The 24932-nt window shown below is 46.9% G+C and overlaps 1 protein-coding gene across 4 annotated transcripts in view; it reads right to left on the bottom strand.

Moving 5' to 3' along the window:
* VPS13D (vacuolar protein sorting 13 homolog D) overlaps nt 1-13180 on the bottom strand; it is a 270781-nt gene extending 257601 nt beyond the window's left edge. For all 4 annotated transcript variants that reach the window (XM_075550922.1, XM_075550923.1, XM_075550924.1 and 1 more), the window contains exons 1-2: nt 13046-13180; nt 10141-10313 (exon numbers count right to left, since the gene is read on the bottom strand). In XM_075550922.1, coding sequence (XP_075407037.1) covers nt 10141-10237 — 97 coding nt within the window. In that variant the 5' untranslated portion in view covers nt 10238-10313; nt 13046-13180. The remainder of the gene's footprint in view (nt 1-10140; nt 10314-13045) is intronic.
* Nucleotides 13181-24932: the final 11752 nt, after the last annotated feature.

Here is a 24932-nt window from a genome sequence, read left to right as displayed (position 1 = left end):
AGTCTGAGATGCATCGTCTCAAGAACAGGGAGTGCTGACACCAATACTCAGCAACCATTAACTGGTAAGAGGACTCAGAAGAAAGACAGCCTTTTCACTCCTACAAGCACAGTGGCAGCGTCTGACCTCTTCTAACTGAGAGAGAGAGAGAGAGAGAGAGAGAGAGAGAGAGAGAGAGAGAGAGAGAGAGAGAGAGAGAGAGAGAGAGAGAGAGAGAGAGACACTCACCATCAGTCCAAGGAGGTCAACTCTCCTATCTTTTTACCAATTCTGACACCAGTCGTCCCTCCCATAACTTCTTCTTCCTCTCTCCTGGATTCACTGCAAGGACTACACAGAACTCATAAACCATAATCGTGGGGTTTGCTGGGGGAAATAACAACTTACGATTCAGGTTCACAATCAAGTCAGGGTACAGTTCTTTGATCGAGATAGCATCTCCTCAGCCATGCTAGCAGGCTGCTCTCTCACTGGCCCTTAGGCACTCTGCCCAGCTCAGGCAAGTCTTACAAAGCTCTGCAGCTCTACCAGTAATGGCTGAAGCACCTCACTCCCCCAGCAAGCCTCATGCTGGAAGTGACTCCACTCTTGCTCCATGGGCCAGAAAGCCCACCAAGTCCTGTCCCGGAGGTCTCCTGGTTCTGCTGCCACCATTTCTCTGCTGCTGCTTCTCGTTGTCTCTGACTGACTGTTATAGCTCCTTTGATAGCTCACTCACTTCCCCTCTCACTCTGGTCTGGGAGATTCTCAGTGGAGGTACCCTGTGATCAAAGGACATGCCTCCTGGCTCTTCTTTTTTGGTGGTTGTGAGAGCCCCTTTCTGCCTTTTGCATGGCTCATTTTAAGTCTAGTGGGATTGGGATTACAAAACCGACTAATCTTCTATTTTAGGGTTCTATACACCGTTTTATATGGTCCAACAGGAAGATTCTCAAGGGAATGGATTGAGACAGTGGTTGTAACTGTGGCCTGAAACATAACAATCCTAAGGATGGTAGAGGACCAGGAAGTGTTGTGTTCTGCTGATTCAAATGCATCTAACAATCTAACAAAAAATACAACCACCCCCCCCCATACACACACAAGCATACCTCATTTACATTGCTAACAAGCCATCCAATCCCCATTAGGCCACAATCATTCTAATTTGCATACATTCCACCCAGCCCCCATAGACTTCCAGAAAAACAAATAAATCTGTCCTGGAACAAGTACAACCAGAAAGATCCTTGGAAGAAAAGGACAGTGCAACTTTCACATTCTTTGGACATGTCATCAGGAGAGATCAGCCCTTGGAGAAGGACACAGACTTAGTAGAGGGTGAGCCAAAAAAAACATGGCAAACCCTCAACAAGATGAGCTGACACAGTAGTTACAGCAATGCACTCCAACATAACAATTGCGAGGATGGCACAGGGCCAGGCAATATTGCGTTCTGTTGTACACAGGGTTGCTATGAGTTGGAATCAAGTCAATGGCTCCTAACAACAAAGACAATCCATACATAGAAGGGCCATAAAAAGTAGTCCACTGTACCTCCACTTCAGATATAATAGTACAAGAAAGTTACTTAATGGCCCCTTAAGAGATTATTCAGACCCCATAGATTACTAATTTCCAACGAAGTACTCAAATCTAGCAGTTTGGCAGATTCTAAGCAAAGAGACAATTTAGTTATCAGACTTGTGTGGGAACGGGGGGGGGGGGGGGGGGGCCACGAGGAACCTCACACACTGTAAGACTAAGCAACAGGGGAATGTGAATAAGCCCCGAGTGCCCAGCGACAGCTCCGCTTCCAGACCCGAGGAGAAAGTGAGCAGAAGCACTGCGAAGGGAAAACCATGAAGCTTGTGCCTGTCAGGTGAAGTGGACTTCAAGGGGAGCAGGAGTATGTTAAAGCCTATTTCCTCTTTCGAAGAACATCATTTGCCCTCGCAACAGTCCCAATCGTCAAGACCCAGATATGCCACACCGTCGACAGGCACTAGGTTTCCTTGGCTGCTGTAGAGCCTTGGAGAAGTGGAAGGAATTTTAGGCAGTTCGAACCATGAAAAATTAAAGAAGCTGGAGAGCAGAGAGCAAAGGAGAAGGGCCAGGAAGGACAGGCACTAAATGAGAGAAGGAACCTGTCACAGGAAAGTTAAGAGCCTAGGAGGCAGGCAAAATAGCAGTCACTGTTCAAGAAGGAAGGCTTTCTACACCCCACCCACTCAAATATGCACCACAACTATGCCTGCTGGGAAAGGCCACTCCACGGGCCAGGCAAGAAGTGAGTAGTTTAAAGAATGTGATTGTTTGCTGTTGTTAGTGGCTGGTAGTCCCAGACTCATGGAAATCCCAGGCATAGTTGTAATCCATAGGGTTTTCACAGGCTGATTTTCAGAAGTAGATTGCCAGGCCTTTATTCCTAGTCTCTCTTAGTCTAGATGCTCGGCTGAAAACTGTTTGGCATGACAACATACAAGACTCCATGGACAGATGGGTGGTGGATGTACATAAAGTGCACTGACTGGGAATCGAACCTAGGTCACCCCCATGAAAGGCAAGTATTTTTTTAATCATTTTATTGGGGGTTTGTACAATTCTTATCACAATTCATACAGACATCCATTGTGTCAAGCACATTTGCACATTTGTTGCCATCATCATTCTCAAAACATTTGCTTTCTACTTGAGCTCATTTTCCCCCTCCCTCCCCACTACTCCCTCCCTCCCTCCCTCCCTCAAGAACCCTTGACAATTTATAAATTATTATTTTATCATAACTTACACTGTCCGATATCTCCCTTCACCCACTTTTCTGTTGTCCATCCATCAGGGAGGAGGTTATATGTAGATCCTTGTAATCGGTTCCTCCTTTCCACCCCACCCTCCCTCCACCATCCTGGTATCACCACTCTCACCAGTGGTCCTGAGGGGTTCATCTGTCCTGGATTCCCTGTGTTTCTAGTTCTTATCTGTACCAATGTACATCCTCTGGTCTAGCCAGATTTGTGAGGTAGAATTGGGATCATGACAGTGGGAAGAGGAAGCATTTAAGTAGAGGAAAGTTGTATGTTTCATCATTGCTACCCTACAACCTAACTGGCTCGTCTCCTCCCCACGGCCATTTAGTAAGGGGGTGTCCAGTTGCCTACAGATGGGCTTTGGATCTCCACTCTGCACTCACCCTCATTTAAAATATGATTTTTTTTTTCTTTAATGCCTGATCCCTGATCCCTACAACATCTCGTGGTCACACAGGCTGGTGTGCTTCTTCCATATGGGCTTTGATGTTTCTGAGCTAGATGGCTGCTTGTTTACCTGCAAGCATTTAAGACCCCAGTCACTATATCTTTTGATAGCCAGGCACCATCAGCTTTCTTCACCACATTTGCTTATACACACATTTGTCTTCAACGATCTTGTCGGGAAGGTGTGCATCATGGAATGCCAATTTAACAGAACAAAGTGTTCTTGCATTGAGTGAGCACTTGAGTGGAGGTTCAATGTCCATCTGCTGGAAAGGCAAGAATTTTACCACTGAACTGCTAATACTTTATTTCTAAATAACAATGTGCATTTATTTCCAGGCTGATAATTTAATGTTTGCTCATTTCCAGGCAGATCATTTGCAGGCTTATTTGAGATGTCTCATCTAAAACTTCTTCATCTCAGATTACTTATTTTTAAAAAAAACAAAACCTTTACTAGGAGTGGGGCCCTTGCTCATTTTCCAGCAGTCTCAAACAGTGTCAAATTCCCTCCACTCTGTTCTAGGTCACACATGGCCACAGTGAGGGTTGGAGTAAAAGAACAGGGGGAAGGATTTTGTTCCAAAGTAGACAGATGTGCCCACTGTTATAGATTGAATTGTGTCCCAAAAAAGATATGTTCAAATCCTGAGCTCCAATGATGTTCTACTAAGCATCACCACCGTTTTGTATCACCCCACACACAGTCTTGCTCACAGTAGGTGCTCAATAAATGTTTGTTGAGTGGCTGAAGGAGTGGAATCTTGCAGTAAGTGCTACCACTGTCCTTCGACAATTCAGATGTGACTTTGTTTTTTATTACTTAGAATACATGAACACAATCTACTCTTGCAGCTCTAACCTCTGTACCTGTGGATTGTAAATCTTTCATAAAGAATTTTGAAATGTTAATGTCCAGGTTGATGAAGATCAAGGATTGCAGGCTTCAGTATGGATTACTCAATGCAAAGAAAACTAAGATCCTCATAACTGGACCAATAGGTAACCTCATGATTAATGGAAACCAAAATAATGAAGTTGTCAAGGATTTCGTCTTTCTTGAATCCACAATCAATGCTCATGGAAGCAGCAGTTAAGAGATCAAACAATACATTGCATTGGGTAAATCTGCTGCACAAGACCTCTTTTAAGAGTTGAAGAGCAAGATAATTACTTTAAGGATAAGGTGCACCTGACCCAAGCCATGGTATTTTCAATAACCTCATATGTATGTGGGACACTGACTAAGGTAGGCTGAATGAGAATCAGTGCATTTGAATCATGGTGCTGGTGAAGAATATTGAAAGTGGCATGGACTGCCAAGAGAGCAAACAGATCTGTCTTGGAAGAAGAACAGGCAGGAACGTTCCTTGGAAACAAGAATGGCAAGACTTCGTCTCACATACTTTGGACATGTTATCTGGAGAGAACACAACCTGGGAAAACGACATCATGCCTGGTAAAGCAGTGGGGCAGTGGGGCAGCAGGAAAACAGGACGATCCTGGACAAGATGGATTAACACAGAGACTGCAATAATGGGCTCGAACACAAGAACAAGTGTGAGGACGATTCAGGACCAGGTGGCGTTTCGTTCTGCTGTACACAGGGTTACCATGAGTTGGAGCCGACTCAGTGGTACCTAACATCAACAACGGGGATTTGTTTTGTTTGAGACGTGCTGGCCGTTTCTTTAAACATTAAAATGCAATGCAATCCAGTGGGATGGATCCACTTTTATGTGGCCTTTCTAGCCATGGTCTAGTAATTCCAACACATGGCTGGGTGAGACTATGTAAATAAGGTGCTTTGGGCCCAAGAATGTGATTGGATAGCTTGTTAATCATGCAAATAAGGTGCATGGCACCCTTGTGAATGTAGGGATATGCAAATAAGGTGTGTGAAACCCTAATGAGAGGATTGGTTAGTTTGGTCATCCAACTTGGCTTAAAATTAGCCATTCCAGAGGTAGAAAAGGAAACCCTTGCTACCATCAAGAAAGAAAAGCTCAGCCCTAAATTTGTGTATATTTGTAAATGTATGTCCTCACTCCTAGGTACTAGTTTGCATAGGTCGATTCAGAGACTGTAACATTCCTTAGTGCTGTCAAAGAGGGCTTAGCTCATCTGGGTATACCCACACTGTTTCATAATGTCTAAACAAGAATCATTAAAACCCTTTTGATGATTGAAAGAAAAAGAAAGAGAAGCTAAGAGTGAATGGTTCCTTTGGACCTGGGGTTCCTGCACCAAGAACCTCCTAGATGTGGGAAACCAAAAGAGCTATAACACTGGAGAAGCAGGAGATGAAGAAGTGGTGGTAGAGAAACAGTAGCAGCAGAAGCAACAGAAGATGGTGTGGTGGGCTTCTCGCCAGGGACTTGGTAGTGGAGCAGGGTATCTCCAGACACCTGAGAGCGGCAAGCTCACCAACCGTGTGAGAGAGCGGACCACTTCCTGAAGTGTATTGGCCGAGTGGGGCGCTCTAGTTATTCACTGGTAGAACACGCCTTAACAGGAAGGTAGGCTGAGCCAGTCCAAGTCTAGGAGGCCAAGGGCCAGAGATAAGCCAGCCTTTGGCCATAAACTGTATCCTGAGTTGTTTCTGATCCTGAATTGTAACTTATTATTTCCGTAATAAACCCCATGAGTGTGCTTATGGTCTATGAGTTCCATGTGGCCAATGCAAAAAATTGCCAAATCCATCAGAGAAGCAGAGTGCTGTGGGAGGGATAGCTGCTGACAGGACTGATAATGGAGGGTGGCAAAAGGAGGTATGTCTGGTCTCCGTAGCCTTGGGCTGGTGCTGACAGCAATTCTCTTGCCCCTTCATGAAGAAAGAGGAGGCTAGATGCCTCCACTTTGCCATTTTTACATGCAAACTTTGAAAACATGCACTTAAAATGTTGTAAAACTTTTTGTGTGGCAAGTGGGTTTCTCTTTTGTTATCACTTAAATTAAGTGAGGTCACAGTAGTGTAGGGTGGGTCCTAATCCTAATCCCTTCTAAGTGGTGTTTCTCTCTCTCTCTCTCTCTCTCTCTCTCTCTCTCTCTCTCACACACACACACACACACACACACACACACGGAAGACATAATGTGGAGCTCCATCTACAAGCCAACAATTGCCCAAGAAGTTCCTGGGCTCCCAGAAGCTGGAGAGACAAGGAAGCATCTTCCCCGGGAGCTGCCAGAAAGACAGCTTGGCCCTGCGGAGGCCCTGAAGTTGGACTTCTAGAATGGGGAGATGATAAATTTCTCCATAAAGCCACCCACTTGGTGGTATTTTGTTATGGCAGCCCTTAGAAACAAAGACACCCACAGACCACAGTTCAGATTCCTTGAGGTGGCGCAGACAGAAAGTACAGACCTTCTGGCTCAAAACTACCCTGAACAGGCCCTGCCTCCACTCTACTTGCCGTGTTGTGGTCCACTCTCTACCACCCATCTAATTCCTGCCAAGACCCAGTTCAACAGCCACCTCCGCTGTGGGATGACTGGCTCCCCACCTCTGAACCCCAAGGCATTATGGCTGCACCTTTAGTATAAAACCAAACCAAACTCACCGCCATCAAGTCAATGCTGACTCATAGCAACCCCCTGTGGGTTTCCAAGGCTGTCACTGTTTACGGACATAGAAAGTCCATTCTTTCTCCCAAGAAGATGCTGGGGGGTTCAAAATGCTGATCATGTGGATCAAAGACCAACACACAACCCCTACACCACCAGGGCTCCTCTAGTAAACAACTTTAATGTACCAGACTTGTGCTATTGTATCACTTCTGCCTTCCCCAACAACAGGAGCCCTGGTGGCATAGTGGAATACATACGGCATTAGGCAGCTAACTGCAGGGTTAGCAGTGTGAAACCACCAGCTGTTCCAATACGGAGGCTGCTTGTATGGAGGGAAACTGCCCACAGGGGCAGTTCTACTCTCCTATACAGTCACTCTGAGTAGGAATCCACTGATGGCAGTGAGTTTGGTTTGTTGAGAAGGTTAAAATCTCTCTGAGGGCGGGGACTATAAAGGCAGCTACAGTGAATAACTATAATAATACACTATCTATAATAATCACAGCTGGCATTTAGGGGGATTTCACTCCAGGTCAAGCTGTTCATGAGTATTATCTCCTGCCATCTTCACATCAGTTTGAGAAAATGCTATTATTGTCTCCACTTTTGAGAAGCACTTTGATAGAATGGCGTGGAGCTGGTAGGTAACAGGGCCAACCTTCATAGCAGATCAGTACGCCCTGGGGCAGCAAGGAGGAATGCCCAAAGTCACACAGCTTGTGATCAAACCAGAGCCTGCTGATGTTCTACTGCGCCCTCTTTCAGCATCATCCCATAACAGAGTCTAGCCCCGAGGAGGGCCTGGATACTTGTTTGCTGAGTGATTGAACATGGTGGAATCTTCCAAGTACCACCTCTGTCCTTCAACTACCGAGACGTTCCTTTACCTTTAGCACATGTGCACAATCCACATTAGAAGTCAAACCCACCAGCCAATCACGTATTGATGATCCTCAAGACAAATAACTAACCTTGCCTGAGGATCCACTACAAACATGGCAAGTGTGATTCTCAGTAACCTGTTAGTCTCACCAACCAAAAACAAACCCACTGCCATCGGGTCAATGCTGGCACGATAGAACAGAATAGAACTGTGCAGGCGGGTTTCCAGGGCTGTCAATCTTTTGGGGTTCTGGGGTTGTTTTTCTTGGGGGGGGATTAAGCAGTTAATATTTTAAAATACATTTCTTTGGGTTTTTTTCTATGTAGATGACTATAAACACCTGTAATATAGCATAATGGAAGTCAAACCACATGGGCTGCATATATTGTTTTGGTTCTTGGCATTTACCAATTGTCACAAATAAGTTTTCCAGTTCAAGACTGCAAATCTTTATGGGAGCAGTAAGCCTCATCTATCTCCCTGGGAGCGGCTGGTAGATTCAGACCACTCATCTGTGGTTAGCAGTTCGGCAGTTAACCTACACCACTAGCCCACAGTCATCTGTTAATCCTCACAGTCTTATGCGATAGTTCAGATCAACTCCAGTTTATAGATGACAAGGCTGAGACGTAGCGAGGGGAGGTCCTTTGCCAAAATTACTGGTGAAAGAAGAAGCAGGATTCAAACCCACAGTTTGGCTACAATATCCGTGCCCTTGACCACTACTATGGCAGTGCCCTCTGCATCTCCTAAAGCATTGTAGATGGGTGGATATAACATTTTTCCCCCTCTTTTCTCCTTACCTCCACTCCTGAACACTGCTTACCTAAGATCACCAAGTGGCAGCATCTGTTACAAAGCCATTTTCTCATCACACTGCCACGCCCTGGCCAAGAACTACAGTGTGCTAGCAACTGATAAGCATGGGATCCCACCCTAACACTGGTTATGAAAGAGAAACTGGTTTTCTATTCTGCTGAGACAGAATCCTCAAATTCCATAGTGGTGATCAAAGCCATAGCTAATGTTTTTTTTTAAGTAAAATAAATACAGAAGGGCAATCTAAAGGACCAGATATGCACACTTACCATTAAAATATCTATTGTCTAAGACTGCAGAGATTAGAAATCTGTTTTTAGGAAAAACTTCCACACTGGGTCAGGTACCACAAATCCCTATTTATCCATTTCTTTGGCAAGCATCCTCTTCCCATACCACTCCTGAAAGAGTCTTTTCCTAGCAAAGTTTCTATTTGCGGTTTGCTTTCTAACCCTTTCTACCTACTCCATACACAACGTAGTTACCTGCTGATGTATCTGAGAATGTCAATCAGCAATCAGAGAGGTGGACTTGGCAGTAGTTATCGCCCTTTGAACTCGTCCTCCTGCCTACAGACTCATCACTTTCACTTTCCAACAAGCAGCTGACTTCTAAGACAGGAGAAAAAGGAAGGAGACACTAGGATGGAAGCCACTGATGTGACCAGTGAAAGGGAGGAGAGAGGGGAGGTGTGGCTGCTTCTACAGCCCATGACTGCGGCAACTGCTTCACTGGCTTAACTGGGTCACCAAGTTAGGGAGGACAACTTTGTTCCCGCTAACCTGCCCTGGATACTAGGGATCTGCCAACCTCACACCCCTTGGAAGATGGGGTTTTAATGGATTTGAAAGTCGCCTCTCTACTTTTCTATGATTTTACACACCTGCCGACAGACCTTCTCATTTTTCTCCACGTGAGTCGGTGGGGGGGGGGGGTTCCACTTTGAGTTGGGCAAAGAGAATTTAAGTTAAAACAAGGAAAAGGAAAAACTGCACTTGACCAAACAAACCATTAGGCTGCAATTGCCAAATACAAGCCTAAAGCTTTACAGGTAAAGTTTTCCCCAACCTGGTGACATCTCAGACCTTCGGTTGAAGGCCTCACAGAAACATGTTAAATCTTTGATTAGGCGGTGATTCCATCCCAGGAAGCTAAGAGCTTGAAATGTTACAGTTGAGCCTTATAAAACCCTTTGGGTTCAAGTTGATACTAAAAAATGGTGACACCCACTACCTTTCACCCATCCCCCACCCCACGCAAGTGTAACAACCCTCTTTTTATAAAGAAAACTAAAGCCCAGAGTCTATATCACTGTCCACACAACTAATAAGAGGCAGGGCGGGGGGAGGTGAAGTCAAAGGCAACGCCATGGACACACACCGTGGCTGCTTCCGTAAAGCACCAGAAAGCTTGAATAGTCACTAATTACAGCAGTCACCCAGGATGCAGTCTTTTCCTAAAATCTCTCAGGATACCACTACACACGTAAATTACCCTAATAACCACCCCCGTCACAGGGGAGAACATATGTTTAACCTGAAGTCATCTGAGCATCGGGTGTTGTTATTCTTACTACTGTAAAAGACGTGCCACCTGCAACCCTCTGCAACTTCCCAAAGAGAAACACAGGCTCACCTTTCAGCAGCGCAACCGAGAGCTGGTCAGTGTTGAGGTTGTTGACGTATTTCCCCAGATAGGTATTGAGGACCCAGGCTACGAGACCTTCCAACATGACTAGATCCTCAGGGAAGGGTGGTTACAAATCATGGATCATTCTTTATTTCTTGTTCTCATGGTCACAGAAGAATCTATAGGGAAAGCAGGGGTGCGTGTGTGTGTGAAATAACAGAAAAACTGGATGATTTCCAGCAATATCCCCTCCCACCCCCCAAGGGGTTGAATGCAAAGTTCAGATTTTAAAAAGTGGGATGAGAAGTAGGTAAGCTGTCCTCATCTCTAAATGGAGAGCCAAACCATACACTACATCTTGCTGGCGTCACACGCAAACTTAGCCCCCCAAAACCTACTATTTAAAGTTGTGCCTGTTTGGGGCATCAGGGCTCCTTAGCCTGTTTGCTTTGAGAGGGGATCATACTGTCCTGATTGTCCGGGTCAGCGATTCTCAGCCAGGCATGATATGTCTGGAGAAATTTAGATTGTCCAGACTGAGGGCTGGCTAGTGGCAGCGTGTAGGTGGGCAGAGACCAGAGATACTGGGAAACTGCCTACAAGGCACAGAACAGCCTGGTACACACATGCAACAAAATGTCCAGTCAAAAATGTTAATCGAACCCTGTAAAGTAAAAACGCCCTGAGGTTGAGGCATGAACTTCACAGTCCGCAGTGATCCTCACGAAGGCAGCCCAAACTCAATTGGGCCAACTTGTTCATCAGAATCATTTGTAAAAAAAAAAAAAATACAAGCGAATGGTAGTGAGAAGGCGGTGTTTTGTTTGTTTGGGGTTTTTTTGCTATTCTGAATTGTCCTAGTTAATAAACCCCCAAAATGCTTGGGTTCCAATAATAGTATTTAGATTCAACTAACCTGTTATAATAGGGTTTACCAGTAATTAAAAAAAATAGAGAACATGATTCTTTTCTGGAATTTAACAAGAGACATTGAAGCTCCGAAGTTTGAATGGGTCCTTAGGTCACTCAGCTAGATCCCAATAGAACTGTGAGTACCAAGGCTTGTGCTGAGCCTCCCCGGCGGGCCATCAGCTGCCATGCTCTCCACTCCAGATTTGCTATGGCATGGGGCCCACTTGGAACCAGCCCACTTGGGGGATCCTTTCCAAGCACGCTGCCCCACCTCCAGGGATTCTTCCCAGTGCCAGCAGATACTTATCCCAACTGACAGGTTGCCACCAAATGAAGACTCATCATAGGAAGCTTTGTAAGAGGCAATTTGATCTCCAGGAGCGATTTGCTTTTGTCAACAGTATCTTCACTTTCAAACAAGATTAACTTCTATTTGTCAGCAAAGTTTATTTTTTAAGTTTTCTTATATGCTAGGGATTTGGGAATGTCTATTTAGATACTCTCAACGAGATTACAAAAATAATTACATTTAAATAAGAAATGTTTGAGAGTCTAACAAAAACCAAAAACACTTCTGTGTTGTAAACAAGTAAATGTGAGAAAACAAAGGGTGAGAATAAACCTAAAAGAAGAAAAGTGTGACCCTGACTAGTCTAGTCCTAGGACGTGAACTTCAAAGACAGCGAGGCAAAGGAGCAAGGTCGGAGTATTCTTTATTTGGGGGATTGTTCCCACTGAATTCCACCCTGAACGGCGGTTCTCTCTGAAGTTTCCCAGTAAAGGGAAACTGCTGTCAGCGTGTACATAGGATCAGACCTTACTCTGATCATGGAGCGCAAAGCACAGATTTGAAGACGCCCTGCTGGGTAAACTGAAGTCCAAACAAGAATGCGTCCATTCGCTCTGCTAAGCATCTAGACCGGGCTTGCAGCCACTTCGAGGTTTCCTTAAGGAGTCTGGTGTCAGAGAGGTTCCGCGGGACTGGCCAGGACCCTAAAATGTCCACACTAAAGGCCTCCAGGGCTACAAGCAAGCTGCCTGGCACGAATGCCCACCTGGCCTCCCCAGCTCGGCGGGGCAGGTGACACCGGGGGATCAGTGTGCTCAGTTCACGAGCGGGCAGAGAGCCGGGCACGACCTTGAGCCAGGCCCCTCCTCCGAGGGGTGGCCGAGCCCGGGAGCCCGGCCCGCGCCCCGCGCCAGAGGCCTGGGCCAAGCGCAACAGGGAAGGGGGCTGTCCAGCACGAAGGCCCCTCGAGCGAGCGCTGCCCAGAAGGCGGGGCTCCCAGCCCCGGCCCTCAGATCCTGAGGCTCCCTTCCAGGGATAGTGACACCCACGCCTCCCACCTAAGGCCGGGAGAGGAAGGCGCCGGGCTTTAAGACTTGGGAGGAGGGGCTCAGCAGAGCCGGGGTCAGAGGTTAAGACAGGTGAGGAGCCTGACGTTCCTACCCGCAGAGTGTGGCCTGGGGGCGGGGGATCGGTTTCGGGGTGACGAAAACAGTCTGGAGAGCCGACTGGCTGAGGTCCCACACACGGGGTCTCTCGCATTACGACCGACCAGGGCTCCGACGGAGAAGTGCGGACGGACACCCGCCCCGCGCCCCACCTCCCGTCCCCCGTGCCGGGTCGTCAGCCAGGCCAGACCTGGGAAAGGGCGTCGGGGGTTCGGACTCCCCAGGGTGCAGGGGTGCCCGGAGGCTCAGCCAGCCCGGATCCCAAGTCTAGGGTGCCCGCGGGAGCTCGGACGCAGGAATCACCAGAGGAGCGCGGGACTTAGGCATTTCGGGGTCCAGCCGCCCCGGGGCTCCCCAGAGGCGCTCAGACGGCTGGAGGGAGGGCCGGTCGCCCGGCTCCTCCGGGTGCCCAGCGTCGCCCTCCCCTCAGGTGGGCCCGGGCTCCCAGATCTGAGGAAGCATGGAGGCGGCCGGGCGCAAGCCCGCTCCAACCCGCCTGTCCCCGGTCCCACCTGCCGGCCGGCGCGGGCAGCCTTAGCCCTACCTGTCGTCGCCCCGGTCCGCCCGCCTCAGCCTGGCGCGGCGCTGCGCGGCGCTTCCTCTCAGCAGCTCCTCAATGGCGCTGGCCCACCCCGACCCGACCAATCGAGCGGGCCACCGGCCGGCGCCTGGCAAGCCGAGCGCCGAGTCATCGAGGAGGCGCCCCCTGCCGCTGGCGGGCGCTCCTGCAGGCTTCTGGGAAGGAGCCTCCTGCGCTGCTGCGAGGCGCTCCGGCTGATTGATGCTAGAGAACAGGTGGAGAGACTGGGTCCCCAGGGAAGGCCAGGGCCACAAAGAAATCTGGCTCCAACAAGATTGGAACTCGGAATTCTTCACCTTACAACCCCCTGCCTTTCATCCACCAAACCAGAAACCAAAATCACTTCCATTGAGTTGATTCTGACTCATAGCGACCCTGTAGGGCAGGGGAGAACTGCCCCTGTGAATTTCTGACACTGTAACCTTCTACAGTAGAGAGCCTCATCCTTCTCCTGCCCTGCAACCAGTGCTTTCCAACCACTGATCTTGCCGTTCACAGCCCAACGTGTGACCACTACGCAGCCTGGGCTCCCTTTCGGCCTGCCAGAAATGTGTAACTGACCTTCTGTCTAGCTACCAACGGTGTTGGCTCTCCACTCAACAGCCGCAAGTGTAACTAAGCCTATGCCACTTCCCTGCCTAAAACAGCCTCTCCATTGCGCTTAAATTAAAGCCCACTACCAGCATAGTGGTAGGGTGCATTTCCACGTCTGCCACTGGTTCCCTGGCTCAATGTGCCCTGGCATCCTACAGTCCTTCCCTTGGGACCTTTGCACTTCCCATTTTCTCTCCAGAGAGAATACTTTTCTCACAGACCAGAGCTGTTCAGTGGAACCACTATGCAAGCCACATGTGCAAACCCTAGAGGTAAATTGAAATTCCTTAGGTGCTACTCTTGACAGGGAACTTCCAGATTCAGGCCAGATTCAGAGAAGGACATGGAACAAGAGATAATATTGCTAGTGTGATATGGATCTTGGCTCAAAGCAAAGAATGCCAGAAAGTTTTTTACTGGTATTTTATTGACGATACCAATAATAAACTATGGACCATAATAAACTATGGATAACCTGAGAATGGGACTTCCAGAACACTTCGTTGTGCTCATGAGGAACTTGTACATGGTTCAAGAGGCAGTTGTGCAAACAGAACAAGAGAATACTACCTGGCTTAAAATCAAGAAAGGTATGTAAAAGGGTTGTGTCCTCTCACCATACTTGTTCAAGCTGAATGCTGAACAAATACTCCAGAGAAGCTGGATTATATGAAGAAGAATGTGGCATCAGGATTAGAAGGAGGTTTATTAACAACCTGTAATGTGCAAATGACATAACCTTGCTTGCTGAAAGTGAGGAGGACTTGAAGCACTTAATGATGGTCATAGATTTCAGCCTTCGGTGTGGATTGTGACTCAATATAAGGCAGCCCAAAATCCTCACAATTGGGCAAATAGGTAACGTCATGATAAAGGGAAAAAAAGTTGACGTTGTCAAGGATTTTGTCGTGCTTGAATCCACAATCAGTGCTCATGGAAGCAGCAGTCAAGAGATCAAAAGATGCGTTGCATTTCATAAATCTGCTACACAAGACCTTTTCAGAGTATTGAAAGCAAGGATGTTACTTTGGGGACTAAGGTGCACCTGACCCAAGCAATGGCATTTTCAGTGGGCTCATATGCATGTGAAAGTTGGACATGGAATAAGGAAGACTAAAGAAGAATCAATGCATTTGAATTGTGGTGATTGAAAGGAATATTGAAAGAGCCATAGATTGTGAAAGGGATAAACAGATCTGTCTTGAGAAAGGATGCTCTTTAGAGCCAAGGACTGCAAGATTTCATTTTACATACTTTGGACATGTCAGGAGAGACTAATCACCGGAGAAGAACATCATGCTTGGTAAAATGGAGGGGCAGCGAAGGAGGGAGGCCCTCGACAAGAAGGATTAACCCTGTGACTTTAATAACAGGCTCGGGTGCAGGGAAAATTGTAAGGATGCAGGACCGGGGAGTGTCTCACTCTGTTGTGCATAGCGTCGCTAGGGGTCTAGCCCACTCAATGGCTCCTAAAAACAACAATAGTCAGTATTCTCTTGGTTTCTTTTGAATTAATAAATCATTTTATTGGGGACTCTTAGAGCTCTTATAACAGCGGTTCTCAATTTGTGGGTCGCAACCCCTTGGGGGTCGGACGACTCTTTCACAGGGGTTGCTCAATTCACAACGGTAGCAAAATGACACCTATGAAGTAGCAACAAAAATAATTTTATGGTTGGGGGGTCACCACCATATAAGGAACGAAAGGGTCGCGGCATTAGGGAGGTTGAGAACCACTGTCTTATAACAATCCACATATCCATTGAATCAAACACATTTGTACATATGTTATCATCATCATTTTCAAAAACACTTTCTTTCTGCTAGAGCCCTTGGTATCAGCTCCTCTTTTTCCCCTCCCTCCTCCACCTTCCCACTCTCGCGGACCCACGAAAAATTATAAATTATTTTTATATCTTATTCCATTCGTTGTTTCCCTTTGCCCACATTGTTGTTGTTTGTCCCCCCTGGGGAAGGGGGGTTATATGTCGATCATTGTAGTCAGTTCCCCATTTCTCCCCTTTCTCCTCCCAACCTTCCCCCTACCCTCATGGTATCACTACTCCTATTACTGTTCCTGAGGGCTTTCTCTGTTGTCCTGCATTCCATGTGTCTTGTGTTGAGAGCTCTTATCTGTACAGTTGATGCTTTCTTTAAGGGAAAAGGTGAAATCCATTTTCATCCTATATTTAACCTAACATCTTCAAAATATTATCTTACCATGTAATAGTCAAAAGAATTCGTGAGCTATTTTAGGGTTTTATTTTCTCTCACCCCAAGTTTCTGAAATCTGGTGGATACATGACACTTATGACACACTAGTCACATGCCAAGTGCTCAGCAGCCCCACATGGCTGCAGGAACATCCTAGGCCATCAGAGAGCCGGCTCCTTCTTGTTCAAATGTCCAGATTCAGAGAGGCCTTCCCTGCCACCTGCGCAAAGTTCCCATCAAGTGTTGTCAATTACCAGTAGCTGGTGACTCCATTCCGACTCAGGAGGACCCCACGGGAGTCTGAGGACAACTTTACTCCACAAGGCTTCCCATGGTTGCTTTTTGATAAGTAGAGTGCCAGGTCTTTCCACTGAGGAACTTCTGCACGCTTGAGGACCAACTTTTCATTTAGCTGCTGTGAGTGTTAACTGTCAGCCCCACCCAGAACGCCTCTCCTCCATGGTTGGGAGCCACCCACCCCCCCAGGGGAGGGGTTGAATGCAACTCCCCATCTGGTTCCCTCCCGCTGTCATCCTGAAGGCGGCAGACCAGCAGGTCTGGTGAGTTGAACTGCTCACTTTGGAGTTGGCCTTTGTACCTCCAGGGCTCCCTCCCAGCTGTCTTTGCTTCTGAGCACGGCGTGGGAGTCTGCTGGGGATGTGCCGCCTCTGTTCAGGAAGTTCCAGGAAAGCAGGGTTTCTCTTTTTCACGGATGGCTCTTCAGCACAGAGCGGTTGCCTCACACAGCAGAGAACAAAATGTGCTATGAATAATAGGATGCATGCATGCATGCATGCGTTATTCTTGCACTATGACGAGAGAGGCAGGAGGGACCCTCCGGCTCCTATTGTTGGGAGTCGCAGCAAGCTGGTGGCAACGCTGCGATCTTGTGCCTACCATAATAATAATCAACCCTCATCATGCTAAGTTCGGGAGGCTGACACAACTGGTCGCCCTTCTAAACAAGGCCTGGGATCTGGGCGTCCTCGGGGGCTGAGGTTTCCCTATGAACCCCGGATTCCATAGACCAGAGACAGAAGGGCGGTAACTTGTCAGAGCTGACGAATCCGAGTCCAGATCACCTAGTACAGATTCACCTGGGTTCCTCGCGGAAGCTTGTTAAAAACTCAGGTGCCTGGGCCCATAAAACGCAGGTGCTTGAACCACTATTATTAAAGGTCCCTGTGTTCTCAGTTTCTTTTGAACCAGTGGTTCTCAACCTTCCTAATGCCACGACCCTTTAATACAATTCCTCATGGTATGGTGACCCCCCCAACCATAAAATTATTTTTGTTGCTACTTCATAACTGTCATTTTGCTACTGTCATGAATCTAGGTTAGTCTAGGTACTTTGAAGAAACAAATCCACAGAAACTCATGTATAAGAGAGAGTTTTATATAAAGGTTAAGTGCACATTAAGAAAACATCCCAACCCAGTGCTGCCCAAGTCCACAAGTCCAACATTAACCCATTAACCCATATGTCCAACACCAATCCACGAAGTCCTCCTCCATCTCACAAAATAGACACAATGATGCCGACTGCAGGAGGAAAGCCGAGTCAATGAATGTGTAAACATCTCAGCGCTGGCAGGGGTCTCCACACGGGTGCTCCAGCACCCAGGGCTACATCAGGGTAGGTCCATGCAACTTCTCCTCAGGGATATCTTGCAGGAAGTGAGCCTTGCCAGCTAAAGCAGGGAACTGGCTAAAGCAGCTGGTCCGACCATCAGAGAGCAAGAGACCTGAGAACTAGAAAGGCGAGGCTCACTGAGCCATTTATCTCTCTGCCTTTCAATTAACCCCACATGTGTTTATTGGCCAGGTTGGCACAATAAACTAACTACCTCAACCGGACAACCTCTGTGAAAGGCTCGTTCGACTCCCAAAGGGGTTACGATCCACAGGTTGAGAACCACTGTCTAAACCAACCAAACTCACTACCATTGAGTTGATGCTGACTCATAGCAACTGTACAGGGACAGAGTAGCACAACCCCCTGTAGCTTTCCGAGGCTGTAGATCTTTACAAGAACAGAAAGCCTCTTCTTTCTCCTAGGGACCGGCTGCTGACCTTGTGGTGGGCAGCCCATCTTGTAACCAACTATGCCACCACCGGGGGCTTCCTCCCTCCTCAAAGCTACTCCTACACTGACCGTCCAGCAGCGCTCCCTCCTGGAATGAAACAAATGTCTACAGAAAGGCTTGTTCACCAAAGTTCACAGCAAGTTTCATCACCATAGCCCCAAACCGGAAACAATCACACTGTCCGTCACTGGGAGAACAGACCAGGAAATGGTGATGGAGCTAAGCAATGGGAGGCTGCTCCCTCCACAAAAGAAGCAAACCTTCTCGGATGACCCTTCAAAGCAGTGTGCTCTCTGACCGAAGTCAGACCACAAAAAGCACACGCTATACCGATACCACCTATGGGAAACGCCAGGAAAGCCAACGCTGTAACGGTTGGAAGCAGGCCAATGGTTTCCAGGAGCCAAGGAAGCCAAAGGAGAAACGGGCTAGGAGGGAACACCAGGGAACTTTGGGGAGTGATAGAACTGTTCGAGATCTTGATGGTGGTGACAAGACTGTCTATGGGGCTTCAAAGGGTCATGGGGAAATACCACTAAAGGTAGTCGATAGCTGGCATTTTTCCAGGACTTTTGGAAGCCAACCTCCTAGACATGTGTCAAAATTCATCGGTGTGCTTAAAATGGGTTGATTGTATTTTATGTACACTGCTTATCAATAAAGCTGTTTTGTTTTGTTTCCTTTTTAAATCCCTGCCCTTGTGGAACTTTCACGCCAGCAGGGAGAGGAGGGAAGAGCAATAGACAAAGTATAAGTAAAATGTAGTCAACGAGATGGAGAAAAGTACTAATGGGAGAACTAGTGGTGGCAGTGGACGGAGAGGTATGCAGGTTTAGAAGGTGACCACGGAAGGACTTAATGAGAATGCCAGCGGTGCTAAGTGAGAGAATCGTCAAAGGGTCCAGCACCCCAACATGGTGGGTTTGGACACCGTAGATCTTGTCCATAGCCTGCATTGTTCCGCAGGAGAAACTGAGGCTCAGAAACAGGAAGAGACATACTCAAGGCTACACAGAGAGACCAGCAAAATCGTACCAGGAGCTACGCAAATCATTTTAAAAGGTCGAGGTATCATATTAAAACAGCTAAAGAAGAAAAAAACTGACAAAATGTACTAATAAGATTTCTATGTAACCAAGATATCACTTTTGGGACTAAAGTGTACCTGCCCCAAGCCATAATATTTTTTCTTTTTTAAAAATTTTTTCTGGTGAATTGGATGAAGGTTTACGGAGCAGATCAATTTTCCATCCAACAGCTCTTACCCATTTTGTTTCCTTTCATTGATTGCAATCTCCACACTCTACCATCACTCATCCCACTTCCTTCCTGTTTCCCATTGTCATTCCTCCTTCTTCCCTAACGCTTTTGGACATAGTTTTGGGAGTAAGTCTTGCTTCTTGCTCTCAGCTGCTTGATTGTTCTAAGGCAGGTATACCGCCTAGTTGCATCGATCTGACCATTAGTTCCAAGGTACAGTATTTTCTTTTTTTTTAACAATTTATTGGGGCTCATACAATTCTTATCACAGTTCATACATATACATACATCAATTGTATAAAGCACATCCGTACATTCCCTGCCCCAATCATTCTCAAGGCATCTGCTCTCCACTTAAGCCCCCCGCATCAGGTCCTCTTTTTTTCCCCCTCCCTCCCCTTTCCCCCCTCCCTCATGTGCCCTTGGTAATTTATACATCGTTATTTTGTCACATCTTGCCCTATCCGGAGTCTCCCTTCCCCCCTTCTCTGCCGTTCATCTCCCAGGGAAGAGGTCACATGTGGATCCTTGTAATCAGTTCCCCATTTCCAACCCACTCACCCTCCACTCTCCCAGCATCGTCCCTCACGCCCTTGGTCCTGAAGGTATCATTCACCCTGGATTCCCTGTACCTCCAGCCCTCATATGTATCAGTGTACAGCCTCTGTCCTATCCAGGCCTGCAAGGTAGAATTCGGATCATGGTAGTTGGGGGGAGGAAGCATCCAGGATCTGGGGGAAAGCTGTGTTCTTCATCGGTACTACCTCGCACCCTAATTAACCCATCTCCTCTCCTAAACCCCTCTATGAGGGGATCTCCATTGGCCGACACTTGGGCCTTGGGTCTCCACTCTGCACTTCCCCCTTCATTTAATATGGTATATATATATATATATATACATATACATATACACATATATACACATACATACACACACTCATATCGTTGTTGTTTTTTTTTGCATGATGCCTTATACCTGATCCCTTGGCACCTCATGATCGCACTGGCCGGTGTGCTTCTTCCATGTGGGCTTTTTTGCTTCTGAGCTAGATGGCCGCTTGTTCACCTTCAAGCCTTTAAGACCCCAGACACTATCTCTTTTGATAGCCAGGCACCATCAGCTTTCTTCACCACATTTACTTGTTCACCCACTTTGGCTCCAGCCGTTGTGTCGGGAGAGTGAGCATCATAGAGTTCCAATTTAATAAAAGAAGGTATTCATGCATTGAGGGAGTGTTTGAGTAGAGACCCAAGGTCCTTCCGCCACCTTAATACTTGACCTATAAATATAGACACATAGATCTATTTCCCCATCCTCCTATATATATTTGCATGTACATGTCTTTGTCTAGACCTCCATGAATGCCCTTTGACTCCTAGCTCTTTCCTCCATCTCCCTTGACTTTCCTCCTGCCCTACTACCATGCTTCATCGCCACCTGGGCTAGAGTATACCTCTTCTCTAAGCAACCTTACCCTTGATCATTTCCCACCAGGCCTGCCACTCCCCCTTCTCTACCATTTGGGGTCCCATGTTTTTCCCTTGTCCCTGGGTTTGTTCACACCACTTCCTTACCCCCCCACCCCCCACCCCAAGTCCCCCCGGAACTGTCGGTCCCGTTGTTTTTCCTCCAGATAGTTCATCCAGCCTGTCCTATTCAGACAGACCTGTGGAGACACTAACATGCACGAAAACTAGACAGAGGAAAACAATGCAACAGTATACAACCAGACAACAAAACAACAAAAACAAACCACTGACAAAGAACAGAACAAAACAGTTCACAAGAGAAAAGCTTGTAGTTAGTTCAGGGATCATTTGCTGGCCCTTAGGAGCGTTTTCCAGTCCAGTCTGTTGGGGCACCACGCCCTGGCCCCAAAGTCCACTTTCAGCATTCCCTGGGTACCTTGCCACTCCATTCCCTTGCTGTTCCGCTGCACTCCCCTAGTGATTTGCCTCGGTGTGGTGGGATCAGGTCAGGTGCAATTCCCACACTGTGTCTCCGGTGCTGTCCCCTGTATCGCCCTTAGTCACTGATTGGCATCATTTCTCATAGTGGGACCAGCCATGTTGTTCTCTCTGTGGACTGTCTGCTCTACTCAGGAACATCATCATCACGGCCTGGTGGGCCAGGCTGTGCTCCACTCTCTCCTCCTGCCCCTTCATCTGCTACAGTATTTTCAATCACCTCTGGTGTATGCAAAAGCTGAGCAGTGAATAAGGAAGAGTGGAAAGAATCGATGAGTTTTGACATTCGTGTGTTGTCGAAGGATATTGAATGTACCATAGAGAGCCAGAGAACAAACAAATTTATCTTCGAAGAAGTCCAGCCAAGAATTCTCTTTAGAAGAGAGGACGGCAAGCCTGTGCCTCACATGCTTTTGGACATGTTTCGAGGACGGACTCGTCCCGGGAGAAAGATACCATGCATGGTAAAATAAAATGGGAAACTTCACTACCACAGAATCAATACTCCCTTAAAGCGACCCTCTGGGACAGAGAAGAACTGCCCTTTGGGGGTTCTGAGGCTGTAAATATTTATGGGAGCAGAAAGCCTTTCTCCCCTGGAATGACAGGTGGGCTAGAACTGTATACCTTCTGGTTAGCAGTTTAATGCATAACCCACTACATCAGGGTTCCCGCAGGAGAACAAATAGTAGCCACCTTTTCTCCCTGCGTTCACCTGCTTAGGTCGTCCTCCCTAAGGAAAGGATATGTGGGCCAGGGGCAGTGGGGGCTCCAAAGCCAACATCCCTATCATCAGGGTTTCTTCCCTAGATACTGTGCTTACCCTCTTCCCTCTGCTTCAGCCTCTCAGAGGCTCACCAGGTCTTCTATCACTAGTCTTGAATGTGTCAATCTAGAGCTGTTCTCTAAATTCAAGTGCTATATATTCAAGGTCATATGTTGGCTCTTGTGACCTTTAAAAGGGAGGCCCTCAGGGGAAGTGGATTCTCCTGATGCTATAGATTGGGTTGCAATTCCCCTCCAACATAAATGGTCTATACACCTGCATTTCAGAAGATGGAATACACATGAGTCAAACTGACCACATCTGTGGAAAGAGAAGATGAAGAAGCTCAATACTAGCAGCCAAAACAAGGTCAGGTAACTGTCAGACAGACCATCAATTGCTCATATGACAATTCATGTTGAAGCTGGGAAAAAAACAAACCACTTTTAAAAGTTGCAAGAGCCAAAGTATGACCTTACATATATGCCACTTGAATTTAGAGAACATCTCATGAACAGATTGCCACATACAAGTCTAATGACAGAAGACCTCATGAGCTGCGGAATGACATCCCAAAAATCATAAATGAAGAAAGCAAAAAGTTATTAAAATATAGGAAAGGCTGACAATATCAAAGAGGATGTCAGAAAAGATTCTGAAACGTGCCCGTGAATGTAGAGTAGCTAAAACAAATGGAAGAAATGAAGTCAAAGAGCTGAACAGAAATTTTCAAAGGTCAGCTCAAGGAGACAAGGTAAAGGATTATGCTAAAATGTGCAAATGCCTAGAATTAGAAATCCCAAACAGAAGAACATATTTAGTATATCTCAAGCTGAAAGAACTCAAGAAAACCATCCAAGCCTCTGGAAAAAGGGCACGCTGCCTGGTTTAAAATCAGGAAGGCGTGCGTCAGGGTTGTAGCCTCTCCCCATACTTGTTCACTCTGTATGCTGAGCACATCATCAGAGAAGCTGGCTTATATGAAGAAGAGTATGACATCAGGATTAGAGGAAGGTTGATTAACAACCTGAGGCATGCAGATGACTCCACCTTGCTTGCTGAAAGTGCGGAGGAATTGAAGCCCTTGCTGATAAGATAAAGGATTACAGCCTTCGGTGTGGATTACAACTCAGTGCAGAGAAAACCAAACTCCTCACAACTGGACCAACAGGTGACATCATGATCAGTGGAGGAGAGGTTGAAGGTAAGGATTTCATCTTGCTTGGATCCACAGTCAGTGCTCATGGAAGCAGCAGTCAAGAGATCAAAAGATGCATTGCATTTGATATATCTGCTACACAAGACCTTTTCAGAGTATTGAAAGCAAGGATGTTACTTTGAGGACTCAGATATGTCTGACCCAAGCCATGGTATTCCCCATTGCCTCAAATGCATGTGGAAGTTGAACACTGAATATGGAAGACTAAAGAAGAATCCATGCATGTGGATTATGGTGGAGGAGAAGAATATTAAAAGTACCATGGCCTGCTAAAAGGACAAACGGATCTGTCTCGGAAGAAATACAGCCAGAAAGCTCCTTAGAAGCAAGGACGGACAAGACTTTGTCTCACATTATTTGGGCATATTGTCAGGAGAGACCAGTCCCTGGAGAAGGACGTCAGGCTTGGTAATTGGAGGGGCAGCAAAAAAGAGGAAGACCCTCGAGATGGATTGACCCCATGACCCCAACAATGGGCTCCGGCGTAGGAGCAATCACAAGGATTATGAAGTGTTTTGTTCTGTTGTGCATAGGGTCGCTATGGTCCAAACCGACTCGATTACACCTAACAACAACAACAAAGATTTACAGTCTGAAACCGACAGGTGAAGTTCTACCCAGCCCTTCAGGAACGCCGTGAGTCAGAATTGACAGTAGGGCGGTGAATGACTAATGTCTTACTAAGAGAATGTTTCTGCATCCATTCATTGCCGGCAGTGACATGTTTAAATACGTTTTGTTTGGAATAGTCCTGTGCATGGACAAGTCTACACAGCAATCCTAGCAGCAAGACTTTTTGGCTACTATGTTGTCCTCGGAAGCAAGGATGGAAAGACTTCTTATATACTTTGGCCATATTGTCAAGAGACCCATCCTTCATACTTGGTAAAGAGGAGGGGCAGCCAAAGAGAAGAAGGTCAACGAGATGGGTTCACACAGCGGCTGCAACAACGGACAACGGTGACAATGGCATGGGACCAGGCAGCATTTTGTTCTGTTTTGCATAGGTCGCTGTGGGCTAGAACGGACTCAAGGCACCTAACAGTGTGCTGTCCATAACAAAATGCTCTCTGGACCTGTGGATGCTTCACAATCATTGTTATGGTTGCTTTCACTGTTGCAGCCAACGTGGCAATACAGCTCTGTGTTAGTCTGGGTAGACGAGAGAAACAGATGCATAGAAACTCACATGTGTAGTAGAAAGAGGTTTATATTGAGAAAACATCCCAACCGGTCTAGATCAAGTCCATGAGTCCGATATTAACCCATATGTCTGATACCAATCTATAAGGTCCTCTTCAGACTCATGAAACACATACAGTGACGCTGAATACAGGAAGATCGCAGGCCAGTGGATCCAGTGGCGTTGTAAGCATCTCAGCGCTGGCAGGGCTCTCCATGTGGTTTCTCCAGTTCCCAGGGCAAGGGGTCTATCAGCAGAGTGCCATGTGTCTTACCAGTAGAGCATCTCCAAGTGAGTGAGCGGAGAGAGAGAGAGAAGCGTCTCCCACCTCCAAGGAGGAAAAAAATATAGGATTTCCTAGGATTCTCAGGAGAAGGCCATGCCCACACAGAGGCCTCATTGGCTATATCCTGATTGACAGCCTAGACTCCACCCCTACACTGCTAATCCTCAAATTGACACCAGATTATGTAACTACCAGAAGTTCTTTGAGAATTTCCCTCTTTTCTGCTGACCCTCTACTTTACCAAGCATGATGTCCTTCTCCAATAATTGGTGCC

Source organism: Tenrec ecaudatus, chromosome 1, assembly GCF_050624435.1.
Source record: "Tenrec ecaudatus isolate mTenEca1 chromosome 1, mTenEca1.hap1, whole genome shotgun sequence".
NCBI lineage: Eukaryota > Metazoa > Chordata > Mammalia > Afrosoricida > Tenrecidae > Tenrec > Tenrec ecaudatus.
This window is presented reverse-complemented; position numbering and strand designations above follow the sequence as displayed.